This window comes from Astatotilapia calliptera, chromosome 7 (assembly GCF_964374335.1).
Source record: "Astatotilapia calliptera chromosome 7, fAstCal68.1, whole genome shotgun sequence".
NCBI lineage: Eukaryota > Metazoa > Chordata > Actinopteri > Cichliformes > Cichlidae > Astatotilapia > Astatotilapia calliptera.
Window position 1 is genome coordinate 28,272,058 of NC_137428.1, and position 19,654 is coordinate 28,291,711.

The 19,654-nt window shown below is 40.3% G+C and overlaps 1 protein-coding gene across 1 annotated transcript in view; it reads left to right on the forward strand.

Moving 5' to 3' along the window:
* Positions 1-19,654, forward strand: part of bcr (BCR activator of RhoGEF and GTPase) — an 86,198-nt gene that overhangs the window by 55,445 nt on the left and 11,099 nt on the right. The window contains exons 3-12 of the mRNA XM_026174075.2: positions 2,182-2,286; positions 4,129-4,314; positions 10,983-11,090; positions 12,904-12,961; positions 13,075-13,127; positions 13,584-13,718; positions 18,127-18,248; positions 18,603-18,768; positions 18,998-19,117; positions 19,546-19,621. Coding sequence (XP_026029860.2) covers positions 2,182-2,286; positions 4,129-4,314; positions 10,983-11,090; positions 12,904-12,961; positions 13,075-13,127; positions 13,584-13,718; positions 18,127-18,248; positions 18,603-18,768; positions 18,998-19,117; positions 19,546-19,621 — 1,129 coding nt within the window. The remainder of the gene's footprint in view (positions 1-2,181; positions 2,287-4,128; positions 4,315-10,982; positions 11,091-12,903; positions 12,962-13,074; positions 13,128-13,583; positions 13,719-18,126; positions 18,249-18,602; positions 18,769-18,997; positions 19,118-19,545; positions 19,622-19,654) is intronic.

Consider the following 19,654-nt stretch of genomic DNA (forward strand, 5'->3'; position numbering starts at 1 on the left):
TCAGAATTCTTAAAAACATGCCAGGCTGAACTCCAGCTAAGTGATGCTGGGGCTGAAGAGGTTTAAGTGTAGATTTAAGTGTCAAATATTATTTTTATTGCTTCTTATGTACACTGCAGGGAGAATATGTTTTCTTTTTTTACTTATTTCATAACCAAACATGCACACAGACACTTCTTTAGTCTTCTGAAATTTTAACTGAAAATGATAAGTATATATCATAAATACACATCTCATCTTACGATGCACTTTTGTTTGTAAAGACAAACATTTACCTCTTTTGACTGTGTTAGTATCTACACATAATATACTTCATTATCGGCTTTCGTGGGAACCTAATGTTCTTACATTCAGTCCAGATACCTAGAAGGCTCTGCGTGATGCATGTTACATGTCTACCACAGAAATGATAAGGTGAGAAACAGTGTAGTATACTGTGCAGTAGAAACTGTGAGTACAAGACAGTTGGATGAAGATCCAATATTTTTGGAGCAAATGAGAAATCGGGATAATAGCAGAATATTAAATTATAGAAATCCTTGAGTTGCATCTTAGGATCTACTTTTTGCCTCATTCCAATAATAACTTGGACATCATTAACTAAGATGCTAAGAAATTACAGCAGAGAGTAAAATATTGTATTCAAAACCTGGACAGCCATACATTTTTTTAATATCCAATTACATTGGATTACACGCCCTGGTCTACCCAGCACAATTTTCTTTTTGCTCTCAGTAAATAGATCTACAAAATATTAAATATATTACACAAGGAAGAGCAAAGACTACACATATATCTTCATACCTGTCCAAACGACCGGTTGTTAATAGTTCTGTTTAATCTTTTTTTTTCGTTCATTCAGTCAATTTGCTGATGTAAAATAAACGTGAAGAGTTGAGAACGTGTTTGTAGCAGGCTACTGAATCAAACTGACGACATATAAAAGCATATTGAGCCCGGCAGAAACTATGGTGGTAATGGACTCCTGTGTAATGGAGTCCATAAAAATCCTGGAGCATTTCATAATCTTCTGGCTTGTAACAGTCCCCTGAGATCTGTGTAAGCATCTGCTTATGCAGTGGCCATGGAAACAGGATTCAGACCCATTTACCCCTTCATTTAAATAAATGCATGTACGCCCACACACATCCAAGTAGTCATGTATGCATGTAAAAGCAGTTCACACGAGCATCATGCATGGTGCACAGGCAGACATAAACGTTCCTGACAAGCATTTATATAATTTTCAAAATAACATAACTGTATTTAGTAACAAATCAATATAAAACAAAAACAGCTTTTATGAATATTGTATTTAATACTGTTGTTTTTTTTATGCTGTTTTTTTAATGCTGTTTTTACTGTTAAGGTAGTTACAGGTAAAAACAGCAAGAAAAAATGATTAAAGAAGAGTAATAAAAAGAAGATGTTATTACTTAATGCAATTTTACCTGTTCAGCTGATATTCATCCACTAATTTCCACTAATTATGGTCATCATTCATGCTGCATCCAAATGCGTTTAATGATGAGCCAGGGCTGTTTCACTGGTTTAATCCCAAGCTCATGCAGTCACAACTACCAGGAAAAAGGTTTGTGTGTCTCAGTGTAAAGATGTGTAAACAAAAAACCTAATGTATACACACATCTCTGTCTGCATCTGGCTTTGTAAATTATTTTTCTGCATCTTCTCACATGCTTTTGCCTCTCCCATAACACACAAACACACTCATACATACACATATTTATACCGCAGCCGTTTTTTTCTTGTCCTTGGTGACCCTGCCCGTTTGAGTTATTTCAGATTTGGTGGTTAATCAAGGCAACCCGGGGAGTTTATCTTTTATTTTTTCATATCTATGCCCTTCAGCGAGCTTTGACTCAGCTGAAGGGAACGGAGAGGCAACCAGGGATGATTTTCGGAAGGTGTTTAATTTTCCTGGACTCAGGCGCACAGAAGCAGCATGAAAGGTCCTTTACCAAATATATACATATAAATAATAGGATGTTATGTTTTGATGTTGTAACATAGTCACAAAAGAAGCAAAGGGCTTGCAGTGTGAAAATAGTTCCTAAAATATTTTAAATGAGCAAAAGAATAAGTTAGGCTAAGCAAACAGTTGTACATCACATTGCGTTACTGGGTGTTCTTGAAACGTTATTCTCTGTGTGTTTGTTACAGACCGAGTGTGACCTAGAAAAAGGTTTGGAGATGAGGAAGTGGGTCCTGTCTGGGATCTTGGCCACCGAGGAAACATATCTCAGTCATCTGGAGGCACTGCTTCTGGTGAGAACACACATCACTTTTAATGTCCTCATAATGTCCAGTATATAATCAATCTACCAACTGCTCAGGAAATATGAGTGTTTACAATGGAAATGATTGGTTTTTGAGTATGAGAGTGAAAGCTTTAGATATACAGAAGCTTTTCAAATGTTTAGTAGATTGTTTAGAAATACTATTTGTCCCTTTGCTGGTCTACTGAAGGGGCAGCTAACATTAACGTCCCCCTAACTTATAGATGCTTAAACAGTACTCTCACTGGCCACTTTATTAGGTACACCAAGTTAGTGTAGTAGGTTTGCCTTCCAAACTGACTTAATTCTTTGTGGCGAAGACTCAACAAGGAAACATTCTTTTGGTCCATATTGACATGGCAGCATTTGTCAGCTGCTCATCAATCTTCTGTCCACCACATCCCAGAGGTGCTCTATTAGATTGAGATCTGGTGACTGTCGAGGCCATTTGAGTACAGTGAGCTGTCATATTCAAGAAACAAGTGATGATTTGAGCTTTGTGACATGGTGCAGTAAAGCTGCTAGAAATACCAGTAAGAAGATAAACACACTGAGGCATTTAAATACTGCTGAGTAGGTACTAAGCTCTGGTTTAGACTTCTGCAGGGAATCTTTGTGAAGTCTGTGACGTAACCTACTCCAGTGGTTTATGTCTTTGCCGGCATTTATCGTTATGCACCACGCATGTGTTAATTAAGCGTGTGGTTGTGTCCTGGTGTTTTATATGCAGTGCCAGCAAGTACAAACAACGTTGTTTGATTTTATTTTATTTCCTGGGTCTCTGCTCTTTGTTGGGGTAAGATTTTTTTCAGGGGCAGAAATATTTGTCCCTCTAGTTTTTCCACTTCTTTGTACATTCCCTCATATCCGTTCCGATAGTATCGTCGATTTCCTTACAGGAATTTTCTGGCATTTGTGGCAATGTGGCAGATTCATCACAGCAGGCATCTGTAGTCCAATTTTGGTGAGCCTGTGTAAATTGTACCCTCAGCTTCCTGTTCTTAGCTCACAGAAGTGGCGCCCGGTGAGGTCTTCTGCTTCTGTAGCCCATCTGCTTCAAAGTTTCAGAACGGCTATTCTGTTACCTTGATTGTAACAAGTAGTCATTTGAGTTACTGTTGCTATTCCTATCAGCTCAAAGCAGTCATTTTCCTCTGACCTTTGACATCAACGAGACATTTTCACACAGAGAACTGCAGCTCTCTTCTTTTGGGCCATTGTCTGTGAACAATAGAGACGGTTGTGTGAGAAAATCTAAGATCAGATCAACAGATCAGCAGCGTCTGAAACTCTCACACCAGCTCTTCTGGGACCGACAACCATTCAGCGTCATAAAATCATCTTTCTTCTCTATTCTGGTGCTCTGTTTGGACTTCAGCAGGTCATCCTAAGTGTGTCTACATGCCTAAATGTTTGTTTCAGGCATAAAAGGATTTGAAAAGGTGTGCCTAATACAGTGGTCGGTAATTGTATCCTAACAATACCGTACATGTTACTGGTTATCCCAGATCAGATAAGGCAGGTAAGGTAGCAGTAAAACCTGTAAAGCCTCCTTGTTGCTGTTTTAATACTGATGAGTATGACAAAGAAAAATGTACCATACTTGAAACAAAAGACACCTTGGTGTAGAATATGTGATACCAAAGTGTAACCTGTAAAAGTCTTTTACTGTTTACTTTAAATCTGAATTAGTTCATACATTATAGTAGTGCAATATAACAGTCACTTAATCTAGTCATATTTTTTATTTTTTCTATAAGATCTATAGAATGCTTCTAACATAATAAGCACAATAAAGTAAATTTATATCTGCTCTCTTGGTCCTCCTCAGCCCATGAAGCCTCTGAAGGCTGCTGCTACAACATCCCAACCAGTGCTTACCGTGGCCCAGATAGAAACCATCTTCTTCAAAGTGCCTGAGCTCTACGAGATCCACAAAGAGTTCTACGATGGACTTTTGCCTCGTGTCCAGCAGTGGAGCCACCATCAGAGAGTCGGGGACCTCTTCCAGAAACTAGTAAGGCTGGAGCGTAGTTACCTTTAGTGCGCCTTTAGAGCTCATAGCCAGAGAGAGAAATGAGTCAAAGGGTGGGGGGTTGTAGGGTGTTTGTTAGAGTGTGTACCCTTGACAGCAGAAATGTCCCTCTGTGTAACTGCTTGACATTACCCCTAATAAAACTTGACAATATGGGCCACCCAAAAAAACTTGACAGCACTGATAAGAACAGCTACAGCTGCATTTCTGACCCCAAACAAACCAACAGGGTTCACTAGGGCTCCATTACTCAGAGTAATGTTATTTCTTCCATCGGAAGGCTTCCATGAAAAGCTGAATTTCTTAAACCAATAGTAAAAGTAATTTGATTTTTGGAGTAAAGCTCTTATTATCATATTAAATTCCAAACAAACTGATTCTGAATCATCTCCCCCCCCCCACATTTCCGCCTAAACAGCCGTTTTTGTCCTTCCCAGGATGTCAGGGCCAAATCTACACTGGGTCTGTTCAATCATTTTCACAATGGGTCAATTAACCCACAATGAATCATTTGTTAATTCTCTTAGAAATACTGCTCCTTTCCCACTCGTGTCTCCCTCCATTGCTCTGTCTCTCTCTATCCCTCTCCCCCTCTGACTCACTTGTGCTTGGACACACACACACACACACACACACACACACACACACACTGAGGGAGGTGCAAGCGTCTTTCACAATGCCGCCTTTCTGCCTCAGGCAGCTGAGACCATCACAGCACTGTGTGTTTCACGTCTAGAAGAAGCTGCTATAAATAGGAGCCTCTCTCTCTTTCTCAGAAACACACACACACATACACTCTCTCTCTCTCTCCCTCCCTCCATCTTATTCTCATTAACTTATCTTGGGAGGCGCCCCTTGTGGCTTGGCTAAGAAATAAGAATTTAATTGGTTTTGTCTTCATGTCAAATAAGCAAACATGAAAATCCAGTCCATCAAATTGTTGTATCCATCCTCCTTGTTCACACTGAACTTCTATCTAATAAAACTGCTTCACGGTCACCTCTAACATTAAAGAGATGACATGGTTCTGATGTTAATTATTGAGCAGAGCGATTGTTAGCTGTGAGATGTGTTTGAAAGGAACGCTGCATGTTAAATCTGGCAGACTGGCATCCTACAAGACACAAAGAGGCACCAGTAGAATAATGACTTCTTCACTGGTTGCCGAGCAAGGTTGAATGAAGGGCAAATTTGACCTCTGGGGCCCCCCAGAGGATTATGTCAATTAAGAACTTCATTTTTGACTATATTAGATTTCATTTGAACTTAAATTGGAAGGTGTAGCTAGTATTTCCATAGACTGGTGCTAGTTTGCCCATATATTTAGAGAGCTTCTTTGTCTGGCTCAGCAATTACGTCACTCGTTTTCATTTTGTGTTTTTTCTTTCTTTCCCCACCTTGACAGTCTGGTGTAGCTACAGTAACTATTGTTACTAACACTGTAACTGTAAATAGACATCTTTAGATTGATGCTCTCATGCTTATACATTTACTACCTCATACACTTCCCTTCTCCAGACTATAGTTAATAAAAGTCAAAAGGTGACCATGCTGAGCCTTGAAGAGGGGGGGAAAGGGAGAAAATGTTGGATGACAGTCTGCATTAGAAAGAGAAGGAGGGACGGGGATTAGTTGAGAGGAGAGGAGGTGATACAGACAAGGACCGGGGGGTAGGGAGGGTTGAGAGGAGGTAGGAGTTGACTAGGCAAGAAGATTTAGGCTGCTGCAACTGTGATAGAGCTGTCTTGCCATGACTCTGAAATCTTTGAGGAGAGACAGGCTTACGAATCGTAAAACATCAGAAGGAAGAAGGCGAGAATCGGAGAGAAAAGAGGAAGTGCCAAAGCATCAGTGACAGACTATGAGCATGACTGTCAGAGAATAGTGTTTGAAGACTGAAAATAGGGCAGAATCATGCTCATGTTTCTGCTGCTCCCTCACACACAGCAACAAAGTTAAGGCTTTGCACCATGAAGACAGCCAGGCAAACTGATAAACTGTCTCTGAGCATTTCAAGAAGAAACAAAAAAAACCTGATGACACATTTTTGCTTTCGGCCATGGTACTGTTGTGACTCGATGCTAGAGCCACCATCATGATCCAGACTGATTATTATTATTATTATTATTTTAATTTTGGATGGATTGATGTGAAATTTTGTTCAGCCTTTTAGGAGAAGCTCAGCATGAATTTTAAGAAAAAAAGAAATTCAAGAGTATTTTTTTAAAGTAAACACTTCTTGCTGTGAGACACGGGTGCCTCACAGCAAGACGGTCCTGGGTTCAAATCCAATGGCCAGCCTGGGCCGTTGGATTTGATTCCTCCCACAATCCAAAGACATGGATGTTTTGGAGTAATTGGCAATCCTAAATTGGCCATAGGTTTGAAACAGATTTCCCTAACATTTGTTACGTGTAGTTATTTACGAGTCCTCACTAAGACAGTATGACAGTGCAATTTAGAAATATAATTTTATTGTCACAGGAAATTACTTGTTTAAGCTCCACCTTCCAGCCATCAGCTGGCTGTATTGTGTTCCAAACCTGTGCGTCAATAGGGAAGTTGTATAGTGCCCTCTGGTGGGCAAAGAACTGCAACAACGCTCATAACATGATTGAAGGGTGTTTCTCCTGGCAATTTTTTAAATTTTGTTAATTTTTATTTGTTGGTCATTATTAATGCTGATAATGATATATCAGCAAATGGCTATTACCGACCAGTATATCAGCCCCGTTGATAAAAAGTCATAATTGTTATTAATCTTTAGTGAGGAGCATAATTTCTACCTCAAGACTTATTTTGACTTTAATCAATTAGCAATTGCTGAAAAGCAGCGACTTCAAAGACATTAAGTGAAGCATAGAAAAAATAATGAAGAAAAAACAGAACAAAAATTGAATCGTTTTACAAATGCATGCACTGTGTGAAAAAGTATAATAACTTCTGTGCCACCATCAAATCAAAATCTCTGGTTCACTTTGGTTCACTGCAAGCCTCAGTTCGCTTTGTGTTTAGATCTGATGAGCAAGTGTTGCCTGCTAACTTGATAAACTGAAATATTGTGGCATATTGGTGGTTTCATTGTGAGCATGTCAGTGTACTGGTGTTGGCACTCAAAGCACTGAGGTAGCACCATAGGACTAGATTCTTTCATTAAACTTAAAACAGAATTAAAGTTTTTTCATTCTGTCTGTTCTTGTATTATTATGTCGACATAGACCACACTGATTTTTTTAAATTTTGTCTTTCTCATATGTGTCAGAAGGCTTAACTAACTGAGGGCAAATTCAGCTTCCTCATAGAATGACCATAGTCTGTCATGAAGCTGTTTTCTTAATGTTGTTTTCCACTGTGGATTACACACATACTGTCACAAAGGGACAAATCCGGAAGTGAAAAATCCAGACACCTAAGCAGTTCTTTTCATCACCCAAAGGCATTTTCTGCTATGATACTGTAGCTGCATTTGGTAAGCCTCAGTGCTGTTGTGTGTGGAAGTGGCTGGCAGACACAGTCAAACTGTCACGCTCTGAATGGCTTCCGCTGTGTCGCAGATTGTGTGGCCCAGGGCAGGACTGGGGATTGCAGGACTATGAAAGCTACTTTACTCCTCACCTTCCTCTTTGCTGTTTCTTTCTGTGCGTGAATGTGAAACACATTTTGAGACAGTTTTGTTGCCTAAAAATGCATCTGTGAGAACCTGATTTAAAAACACAGTTAATAGGGTGCAAATTCCAGTCAGGTGGCACGTAGCATGTTGCCTCAGAGCTGTAAATAGTTTTGGACACACAAAGCGAGATCTGTCACTCTTGAACAAGTGTAAACAATGTTTAGAAAACTTGTGACTGCATTCCTGACGTAATAAGCTCTCACACCCCATGAATTAAAAAAAAAAAGATTTAAAAGGAAGAATAGGCTCAGTTTGAGATGTTTTAGGTTAATAATTGAATTAAGTAAGGATTGTGGAAAAGTGGAAGAACATCTAGGTCAACAAAATACATGAAGCCTCATATATATTTATATTTAAAAAGTAAAAGCAGTCACAAATCACCTGGCCTTGCTCAGAGTCAGGCCTCATGCCGAGGCTTGTAAAGCCTGTATTCTCTTTAAATTAAACGGAGTCTCACTTGTTTGCCATGTAAAACATTGGGATCGTGCAAAATCTTTGACCTTCCCCATATTTCTTTATATTTTGCTTGGAGACTGGAAAATAGGTGCACCAGTTTACTGAAAGGTCCAAACACACATGGAAATAAATGTATGTTTTATGTATACATAGACATTGTCGTTGTTTTTAGGATCGTTTTCATGCTGAAAAATGAAGCTGCTGCCAATCAGACACTTTCCAGTACCATCAAGATTTGATACCTTTTTCATATTTCCATCGATTCATAATTCCATCGATTTTAACAAAATTCCCAACCCCGCTGGCTGAAAAGCAGTCCCAAACCACAACAGACCCTCCGCTGTGTTTTACAGATGGCTGTGAACACTCATTGTTTTACCTCTATCATGACAAAATGATGATGATTTGAAGCAAAAATGTAAAATTTGGATTCATCACTCCTGTCACCAACGAGTTTTGCTCCATTTCTTTTGTAATTTGAGGTAGCTCAGCCTTTTCTCTCTGTTTTCTTCGTTAAGAATGATTTCTTGAAAGTCACTCTTGCACTGATGCTGATGAGGCTTTGGCAAATATTAGATGGGTGAACTGAAGGGCTATATGCATCTCTCAGGTCCTGTGACAGGACTCTGTCAGGCCTGCCACTTCTTCTGTCCTCTGCTTGTTCAGTTTCCTCAGATTTTAAATGTCACTCTGCACACCATGCGAATGCTGACTTTTTAGGTCTTTGGGAATCAACTTGTTAGTGCTAAAATACCATTTCATGCCTGCCATCATGTGTTGTTTTTAGATTTTGTAGAAATTATGTGTTTTGGCGACAGGCTGCTAGATATTTGTGGATAGTTGAGTTGGTGGTGTCTTTTTATGCTTGATTAGTGGTCACCCCCCCCCCCCCCCCCCCCCCCAAAAAAAAAAAAACCAAAAAAAAAAAACTTCCTCTAAAAATGGTCAGTTAGAAGGATTGAAGTGAAAATGAGTGAAAACACGGCCAATGTCCAAAGAAAAGACTTTTGGAAAGCCTGAGGAACTTTCAAAATAGAAAAATCTGGTTCTTTGGAGGCAAAATATAGAGAAATTAAGGGTATCTTGACAGTTTTGCACAGTACTGTGCATTAAAAACATAAATTTTTTTTGTAAAATTAAAGAGAACAAAAACTACTATTAGCCACATCATTATACACCTGATACTGGAGACATCATCTGGTCAGCCAAAACTAAAAGATGTAATCACAGAAACTGTAATTGTGTTCATGTTTTTGTCTTTTTCTGAGCCCTTTTTCAGACGGGCTCAGACCAGGTAATCAAATCTGGTGTGACTGGTGACACACGAACAAACTTGTGGTGCACAGAGCCATTTGAAGTTCTAGAGGAAGTGAATTAGACTTTAATAAAATCTGAAAACGAGTGTGAGATTGAAAGCCTTGGAGACAGTCCATAGATTGTTGATGTGATGTGCCTCAGCTGTGATCATGTAAATATGCCTTGTGTCTGTTCTTCACCTTCTTTACTTTCAGATGAAGTTCTTAAAACACTATTGTCTTTTTTTTTTTTCACAATCTTACTAAAAATCAAATGGCTTTTTCTTCAAGTGTAATCCCAAAAAGTACTATATTATGATTGCAAGTGATGCAAATGATGTGAGGTCTAAACCAAACGTCTGAAGCTTCACACAGGCTAAAAAGGTCTCAAGTGCAACAAAGTGCTAGGTGTTTCATGCTTTAAATGCATTCATTTCTGCTCAGTGCACTCAGGTAAGACATGCTTACGTACATGCTAATCATTTTAGAGGTGTGTGAGAGTCTGCGTCACTCTCGAGGCACAAATCTCCACTGTACTCCGTCCGCATCCATCGGCTTTTGTTCTGGAGAATTGATTGTCCTTTTGTTCGCGGCAGAGATGGATTGCAGCGCTGGCAGGCAACGTTCGATGGAGTTTTATTCAGTCACACAGCTCACTAAATGTGCTTTCATAGCCTCTGTTACACCAATCATTAATTACTCACCCAAGCTCAGTGCGGGGCTCGCTGGTTGCTATGGCAATGTGCCGCAGAGACCACCATGGTTACACGCTGTAGCTGTGATCTGTCTCTCGCCGGTTGTTTTGTTCAGTTGTCTGCCGCTCATGTACAGTCCCTGGGACACACAGCTGAACAGACTCTGTGTTACAGTTCAAATGCACTTTGTACACATTTGTCCAGTGTTTCGGACATCTGTGCTGCAATTTTAGAATTTCTTTTCCCACTTACTCATTACTTAACCTGTGGGCATTACAATAGCGGTGCAGACAAGTATAACTGCACTGTCTGGAAGGCACTACAGAAGACTTTCGGGTAATTTTGTGTGTCTGAATTTCTAACTTAAAGTCTGAAAGCTCAGGAAAGATAGTTTGCCCTTATTTAATCCTCCAACATAGAAGCTTTTTAAAAGTTGTTCAAGCTCACTGTCACTGCATTGCGAAACTGCACTGTATATAAGTTTAAGTATGTCTGATCTGCGAATTAAAGTTTTTTTCCTGCTCTCTCTCTCAGGCCAGCCAGTTAGGGGTTTACCGGGCATTTGTGGACAACTATGAGCTGGCTGTGGAGACGGCGGAGAAGTGCTGCCAGGCGAACACGCAGTTTGCTGAAATTTCTGAGGTAAGAAAGCGAGTAAAAAGAACAGTTAAGTCACTTGATTCCTATTTACCAGCAAACTGAGGGTCACAGCTTGTGCTTTTTTCCCCTTGATGTGCTACGCAATGCTTTACAAGGATCATAAAGCTCTATAAAAATGTGTCTGTTCTCCTTTTAAGAAGTCTTCTCCTTTTGCACTTCAGAATAGTATGAAAGCTTGGAAGCACTGAAAAGGCAGTCAAAATGTCGGGCTAGTATCTCCAGATTTGAACTTACTCAACCTGCTGTGAAAATAACTTGAAATTGAGAAAATATGAAGAAATTTGGGTTAAGGCAAAATTTTGGAATAATAACATTCAGCAACATCACATGATTTATTTTTGTTAGGTTAACCTTTTTATTTTATGGAACTAATGTGGTGTTATAACAGCATCTGATGATGAAAAACATTAGGTCACTAATCCAATCACAGACCAAAGTGATAAAATTAACTGAACGCAGTATGAATTGATGCTGCATCGCATTTTTGTTGTCATGACTCGAGCCACAGAGCAGTTTGTGATGGTAAAGCTCTGCTGGGGTTGGGGTAATTACTATTATTTCTACATGATGTTAACATAAACTTTCCTTAGCTCTGTACCTATTTATACAAGAAGAGCAAAAATGCACCTAGCTGCTTGTGCAGCTGGAGACAACGCAGAATGAAAATGATGACTAACCGTCAGCTGTGTTCAATTAGTGTGTTCAGTCAATGAACATTGCCTAAGAGGTATTGTAGACTCTGAAAGAGTCAGTTTAGTCACTGCTTAACATTTTTGTCCCCGATTAAATGCACTTGCAAAACACACTGCCATCGTTCACCCAAACAGCTTTTATAATTCCCTTGCATTTAAATTTTAATGCTCTGCTGAATATTTCTGTGCAAATGCAGCCAGAGGCAAGATGTGATGTGTGCCCATGCGTTTAATATTGTTTGAGGATAGCGGATGGTGTTTTCTGCAGTTTTCTTTGGTGAAGGCCTCTATTTGGCTTCATCTGCAATTAGAGCACCTGTAAAATAGGAGCTCTCCTGCACAGGGTGTAGAAACTGTCTCATAAATTGGAGTATTTTTATCGAAACTTGAGTTTCCAAACGCTTCATGGGCTGAGAAGATATTATACTCTGGCCTCAAATCTAGCTTTGAAAGCTGATATAAAATCCGGTTTAAACTTCGTCTCCCAGTAGAGTGTTGTACTGAGGCCGTCCAACATAGATAGGAAATGTGCAAGCTCCAGCAACATCGCAGCTCTCGTCATACATTTTGGGATATTTCTGTTTGAACGGCAGCCAAGGATTTAGATTTTTTGAGGGGGATTTGAGGAGAAGTGTTTTTTAAACTGCTATGTATGAATTAAACAGAAAAAAATATATTGATCCTAAATAATGATCTTTTATTATGTGGAAGAAAACTGCAGTTGTGAGTTAAACTAGTTCTCATGCCATTTCTTTCTCTTTTTTGTCAAGCATGCGTTAGTTTCTGCCACACCATCAGCACATGTCTGTGTTTTCTGAGGACCAGTAGTCAAGAGTGGAGGCTGGTATCTACATGCATATGGGGAGTTCATCATCGAGGGTTGTTAATGGCCTTAGTAATGATGCATGACTCAAAGCCATCTGAGCAAGATGGTGGGGGGAAAATCTGCTGAATATTGCGTAATTAATTTGGAAGTAGATGACCTTAAAGCTAAAGAATGAAAAGATAGTAACTTCATCGTGTTTTGTCACTGAAGAGACTTTTAAAGGTCTTTTTATACATTTTTAAGCCACTGTTTGCACCTTTGTTTTGTACCCAAACAGAACCTGAAGGTGAGGAGCCCCAAGGACTGTAAGGAGACAGGCAAGAACTCACTAGAAGGTCAGCTCGTGCCACACTTTACACCCCTTCTGTGTAAACATTTTTATTGTCTATATGTTGCAAATGGGCTCAGTAAAAAATCTGTCTGTTATCTGCTCTTTTTTCGTTTATAGCTTTGCTTTATAAACCAGTGGACAGAGTGACACGCAGCACTTTGGTACTTCATGTAAGTAATAGAGAACGTGCAGGCCCAGCGATGCTCATTAATAACTGTGTTCTACTGTATTTTGGGAATTGTGATGTTTTCTCACAAATTAAACCATGAAAGAATGCGTTGGGTGATCAAAGAACAGCCTGTGTTTCATTTGTCATTGGTTAGCATAATTGCTTATAATTTTTTTTTTTTTTTTAAACCTGACAGCCCGTCTTTTTTTTTTTCAGCTGTTTTATTGTACTGAACGGTTCTATGGGTCTATAGTTTATTGAATCTGTGAAATCTTATTGTAGAAACATTGAGCCATAAAGCTGTGTGACTCATCCATACATTTCCTGGACTGTGTGTGTAACACTTAAAAGGAAAAGAGGATTATAGTTAACTCGTAATAAGTAAGATTTGCTATACTGTAACTTTATAAGTTGAAAATATGCTTCTGCATCTCAATGTTTCTCCTTGTACTGCTAGGACTTGCTCAAACACACACCCATCAGCCACCCGGACCACCCCCTTCTGCAGGACGCCTTGCGGATCTCCCAGAACTTTCTGTCTAGCATCAATGAGGAGACGACGTCCCGTCGCCAGACTTTCAAGAAAGGAGAGGTGAGTGTTACAGAGGTTTAAAAGTCACGCTGAGGTCTGAGCTGATGTCATTCTTTGGTCCAATTATTGCCTTGAGCAGCTCATAGGAGGTGTGGTATATTCTGTTGTCTCGAAATTGTAACTATGACTTTAATAAACTGTAACATTAAGGACACATCTTTGACTTGAATCTGTTAAAATGAAATTAAATTACATTAAATTAAATCAAAACTCACATAGTGCTTGTTCGGTACACCCTCTAAATGACCTTGAAGTTGCTACCATAGGGGTCTACCAGATGCACCAATCTGCAGCCTAAAGCAGAGCCCATGTCCTTATATGGTCATACCAGGGTTGTCTAGTTGAGAGCAATTCCCCTAACGCTAACACAGTTGATCACAGCCGCCCCCACCCCCGCCCCGCTGTCTCTCTCATCCCTGGAGATGGCTTGATGCACATGAGTGGATGCCTCTTGATTGATAGCTTGCGTGACAGTGCCGTACATAATGCCTTGTAATGAGCAACCAGTCCGCTCTGACTGGCAGATTCCAAGTTAATTATTCATAAATTGAGAGTGGGAGGGAGCGAGCAAAAAGGCTCCTCCCTCACTCACCGGGAGGTCATTACCGCACCCTTTCCTCACACGCACACACACACACACAGCTTCACATGCTTTCTCATTCTCCTGGTCTTGTTTGCTTTTGAACATACATACACACGTGCCCATCTGTCCCTCCAGGCGCCCATTTCCATCTCCACGCCGCCATACCACAATCATGAAATTTTTATCATGGATTCATGAAAGCAGCACATGGAAATCAATGAGGCTCATTATATTGTGCCTCGCTATGGATGGAGCATGCGACAGACTTGATTTGATTTTTTTCAGTTCCTTGTTGAATTTACAGACTCCAGTCTGTACATACATGTCACAGTGTTGATGTGAGTGGTTTACATTTAAGTTTATTTCAGTTCAGCTGTCGTAATGTTTTTCCTTTCTTCTGCTGTTATGCCATAATGAGAGGACGCGAGAACAAAAGGAAACAGGTCAGAGTGCTCAATTATGATCTGACCTGAAATCTGCTTGTGAGCAGTCTGTGTTTTTAGTCACTGGAGGCATGCAGGAGCATAGCAAAACAGGTGCCCCCCAGAGGTCCTGGCCTGGCCACATGAGTGGGGGGCGACACAAACACAAACTGCTTAATTAAAATGCAAACGATGTCGCTCACTCGGCTCTGTTTTCCTTGGGGGGAAAAATGCTCCTGATGTGAGTGGAGCTAAATGTACACAGTCATCTAGACCCTTCAGCCTGTTAATAAACAAACGTGTCCCGAATTTTTTGTACAAGATAAAAAACCACACACACACATGCACACACAGACGCAGTGTGGCCCTCTAAGCATTTACTCTAAATATAAACACAGACCTTTTGTAAACTCACGTCAGTGCTTGCGCGCTGTCAGCGAGGCACCTCCAGGAGATGGTCAATATTTAATCGGCGTCCTCTGCGTCGGCGTGCTCCGCCCGATGTCGCTCTCTTTCCACACTTACGCTGCTGATGTTCTGCTCAGTTTTTACAAGGAAAAAAGAGAGACGCGTTTTTTTTCCGAAGATTCATGCTGTAAAAAATGTCATCTGATGTGCGCAGACGGCTGGTTTGTTAAAGATGTCTTTTTTTTTTCTTTCCTAGTTGCAGAGCAAAGAAGCTCGATAAAACGAATGAGCTCGTCTTCCCATATTCTCATTTCTGCCTGCATCCGCATGGTGGCTGTGAAATAGTGCATTTATGCATCTGCATTAAATCTACGTAATAGATGCACAAACTGGTCTGAAACCCTGCGCTTTAATATACATCATAAACTAATGTGCACCTCCTAGAAATGTAGCTACACATTACATCGAAGCAGTCACCAAACAGCTCTACGAATATTCAGTGCAAGAATCTAAATTAAGCCTTTTTTTCATGACTTTTTAGATATTTTATTGTTGTTTTTTTAGTAGCAGAAAGAGGCCACATCTACATATCTTTTGTCCCATAACCGTCGGCTACATGGTGTTTGAAGCGTCAGCTTTAACGATCATGTAAAGACCAGATAATGCTATGCTGTGCTCGTGCTGTTAATATGCATGCTTACAGTACAGATTCATATTTTTTAGCGCTGGTTCCCTCTGATGTGTCAAATCTTCAAACTGCTGCGCAACACTCTAAAAATAAACTGACTTGACAGCATGTAAGCTGGCACATGTATGACATAGACAGAGCTTTTTGATTGGTTGTTTCTTTTCTAGATAGGAAGTATCCTCCGGGGGTAATGTTACATGTGGAGCAACTTCACAGAACATCTGAATCCCCATGCAAACGCATGGAGACCGAGAGATGTGTACACTGCTCAACAGTGGCTGGGACAGTATAATCCTGATTAGGCAAATAGACCTGGACAGAAGAGAAGAAGGCATAATGAGTTTTTCTTTGTTTTTTTAGGGATCCTCTTGTTGTGGTTGAACTGACAGATGTAGATGACAGTTTCCAGTAGAGATGGCTGTCAGACAGACAGTAAGCAGTTCATCCGGAAGCTATCTATCACAGCACTTGGTCGTGATCACAACCTTGATTGTGTAGCTCGTGATGAATAATTATATCCTTCAGTGGGAATTAGTTTTCTATTAGATTGTTATTTCAGGGATCAGAATGTGATCGTAATGTGCTGTGGGATAGGCAGCGAGTGCGTGCCTCGACAACAGATCACTGCAGTGGAGCTGCTGTGGTGATATGTCACTTGGTTCGCCGTCTATCTACAGCTAGAAACTGCTGCATGACATCTGTTCTGTCGAGAGCTACTACGTCTCTCTCTGGCTTCTTCTCTCCTTTCCTTTCTCTCTCCCTCTCTCAGACCTTTCCTTTTTATTGGGTCAGAGAGCCCCCCCCCACCCCATTACTGACACTTTTCTTTTAAAATCATGCCCCATTATCTCTTTCCCTCTCTGTCTTGGTCATCCTCCTTTGATTCTCTCGGGCTTAAACACTGAGTGACACAGCATGATTCTCCTCCTTGTTAGCAGATGCCCAGTGAGAATTTGTAAGCACATAAACTTCTCTTTCATTAGCGTCATGTCCACTTCAGTGTTTTCAGGCGGTGACAGTAACTGTGTATTTGTGATGGAGAGGGGAAAGGAGAAAAACTGCACAAAGATGAAGACGAGGCATGTCGTTGGTTCTGGAAAGTGTGATGTCATGTTTCAGGGTTTTCCTGTTAGACTGACAGGATTTGGGAAGTCAAGTGCTGGTGTGAAATTGGGGTCTGCGGTCATTACATGAAGAAAAATATGGTTTGGTTGCAGTGGAAGATGTAAAAGGAGCATTAAAGCCTCATTCTTTGGTTGGACAGTTTTTCTGGTAATTAGCCAAAGGAAACCCATACAATCCAATAAAGCGTGTGAAAAATTGAAACTTTACTAGATAAATTTGAACAGATTTAAAAAAAGTATTTAAAGCAATTCAGTAGAAATGATCACGTGTACAGTCAATCAGAAGAATAAAAGTGGTGTCACAAATGAGTGAAAGGGATTTTGTTGTCTTTTTCCAAATTGCATCTCCTTTTTACAGTGAACCACTTGGATCTAATCTCTAACCACAAGTAAAACAAAGGTTATGACCATTTAAAAGCAGATTGTTTCCTTCTGAGCTGTGGTTTGAGCTTCATTTGCTCTCTGTTTTTGTTTTAATGCCCAGTCTCGCGTCTCCTTCTTAGCAAAGGGCATCACTGCCCTCTTTTGGCAAATGATGATATTACACATCTCATTATATAGTCTGACATCAGTGATCAGAGCTCTGGTCACTGATGTCACAAACATCACTCTTCCTCCTCTCGTTTCCTCCCTCACTCATCCTTTCCTGTGTGATCCCATGGTTCGTGATGATGATGCCAGATCAAGCATTTGAAAATAAATTTTTTTAATGTCTTTTGGGCGATGGGGAAAGTAATGATTGCACACAATGAGCTAATGAGGTTTTTGTCATTTTTGATGCTGTAAAGCTAAACTCCTCTCTCCCTTCCCTCCTTCACCGTCCTTTCCTTCTAGTGTCCTCTTTCACACACTTGTGGAAGAGAAGTAGGAATTTGGGAGAATGGAAGGAGCGATAATGCTTTTAGATGCGGCACCTAAGAAAAGGTTCTGCAAACTGATTGTGACCTTTCCAGAGAATTTCACACATTTATTACTGTGACTCTTAAAATGGTCTGAGCTCCCTAAAATGCCGCCGCCTCCATTACCCCCATTATCCAGACTGCCAGCAATTCAGTTTGGATGCACATTTCTCCAAGTGACTCTGTTTTTTCTTTTTGTTTGTTTTTTGTGAGCTGTTTAGTTATCAGCATAAAAGTGTTGTCTTTTTTACTGACCCCCTGAGTGTTGTCTTTTGTTGCCATAGAACCGCCAGCTGCTGAAGGACAGTTTCATGGTGGAGCTGGTGGAGGGAGCCAGGAAGCTTCGGCACGTCTTCCTCTTCACCGATCTGCTGCTCTGCGCCAAGCTGAAGAAACAGATTGGAGGGTAAGAAGAATCTGCTTATTTTTCTCAGTCTCAGGGATGAGATACACTGACATGCATCCAGCAGATTAGCAGCAATGCTGGCGAACAAGTCTAAAATTAGTAATGACAGTTAACATCTATGTTAGAACAGGACCTAAGCTTCACAACAACAACCAGAGTTATTGACACAGATTTAATAATCTCTATTATTTGAAATATTTTCCCAAAAGACCCTCTTGATATTTTTTTTTGTTTTACAGATAATAAGTACTTTTCTTCATTTATCCCTGGCTCATCGTCTTTCATGTACCCCTTTTTTTTACTTTCTTTTAACCAACACTCTCCTTTTAATTTCCTGTCCTTCTCCTGCTGCAGTAAAAACCAGCAGTACGACTGTAAGTGGTACATCCCCCTGAGCGAAATGACCTTCCAGGGCCCCGAGGAGGCTGAGCCACTTACCATCCCTCAAGTCCCCGATGAAGAGCTGGACGCCATGAAGGTCAAGATCTCACACCTCCGCAGCGAGATTCAGAGAGAGAAGGTATCGTAGATGTGCTCTAATCCAGATTTCTGCATGCAGATATTCAGAAGTAGACGCTTCTTCGAGTTGGATATGTGCAGTAGTTTCACCGATATCTGTTTGGAAACTTAAACAAGATTATTTCTTTTTTGTTTTTTTTGTATTTCAAGCAGTCCAAATGTAGCAGTTACTCACAGTTGAATAGGTTTTTCACGCTCTTCCAAATAAAGTCAAATATTTTCACCACCAGAGAGCAAACAAGGGTTCAAAAGTCATTGATCGCCTCCGGAAGAAGCTGTCTGAACAGGAGTCTTTGCTCCTGTTAACATCCCCAAGCATACCCCTCAGATTCTACAACAAGAATGGAAAGGTAATGATGCTTTCTATCCTAAACTACCTCTGCTTTTATTTTATCAACAGCTCTTTCCCATCAGCTTCCCCTCACAGCTCCTTCTCCTCATTTTAATTGTTGTTTTTAAAGTTATTTTTATAAATTTTTGGGTTGCTAACTTCTGTTGTAACTGCATACTTTCTTTTTATGAGTGTGTATCAATTTCTGCATGACACCTTGTACAATTATGCTGGCTCAACGTCAGTACATGACAACAGGCATAAAGAGAATATAGACATATAGACAGTGAATGCATTAAACAGTAACCGTGAGACTTGGTCACTGCTGTGAGAGTTCGAGAAACTTAAAGGATGAACATGAACGTGCATTGAGCTATTGTGTTGGTCTTCCTGTTATTTTGTGACCATCTGTTTTTCTCAAACGCCTCTCATGTGTTTATTTTTCAGAGCTACAGTTTCCTGATTTCATCCGACTATGAACGTGCAGAGTGGAAGGAGATAATCAAGGAGCAGCAGAAGAAGTGTAAGTGTCAGTCAGGCTGGACCGGCTCAGTCA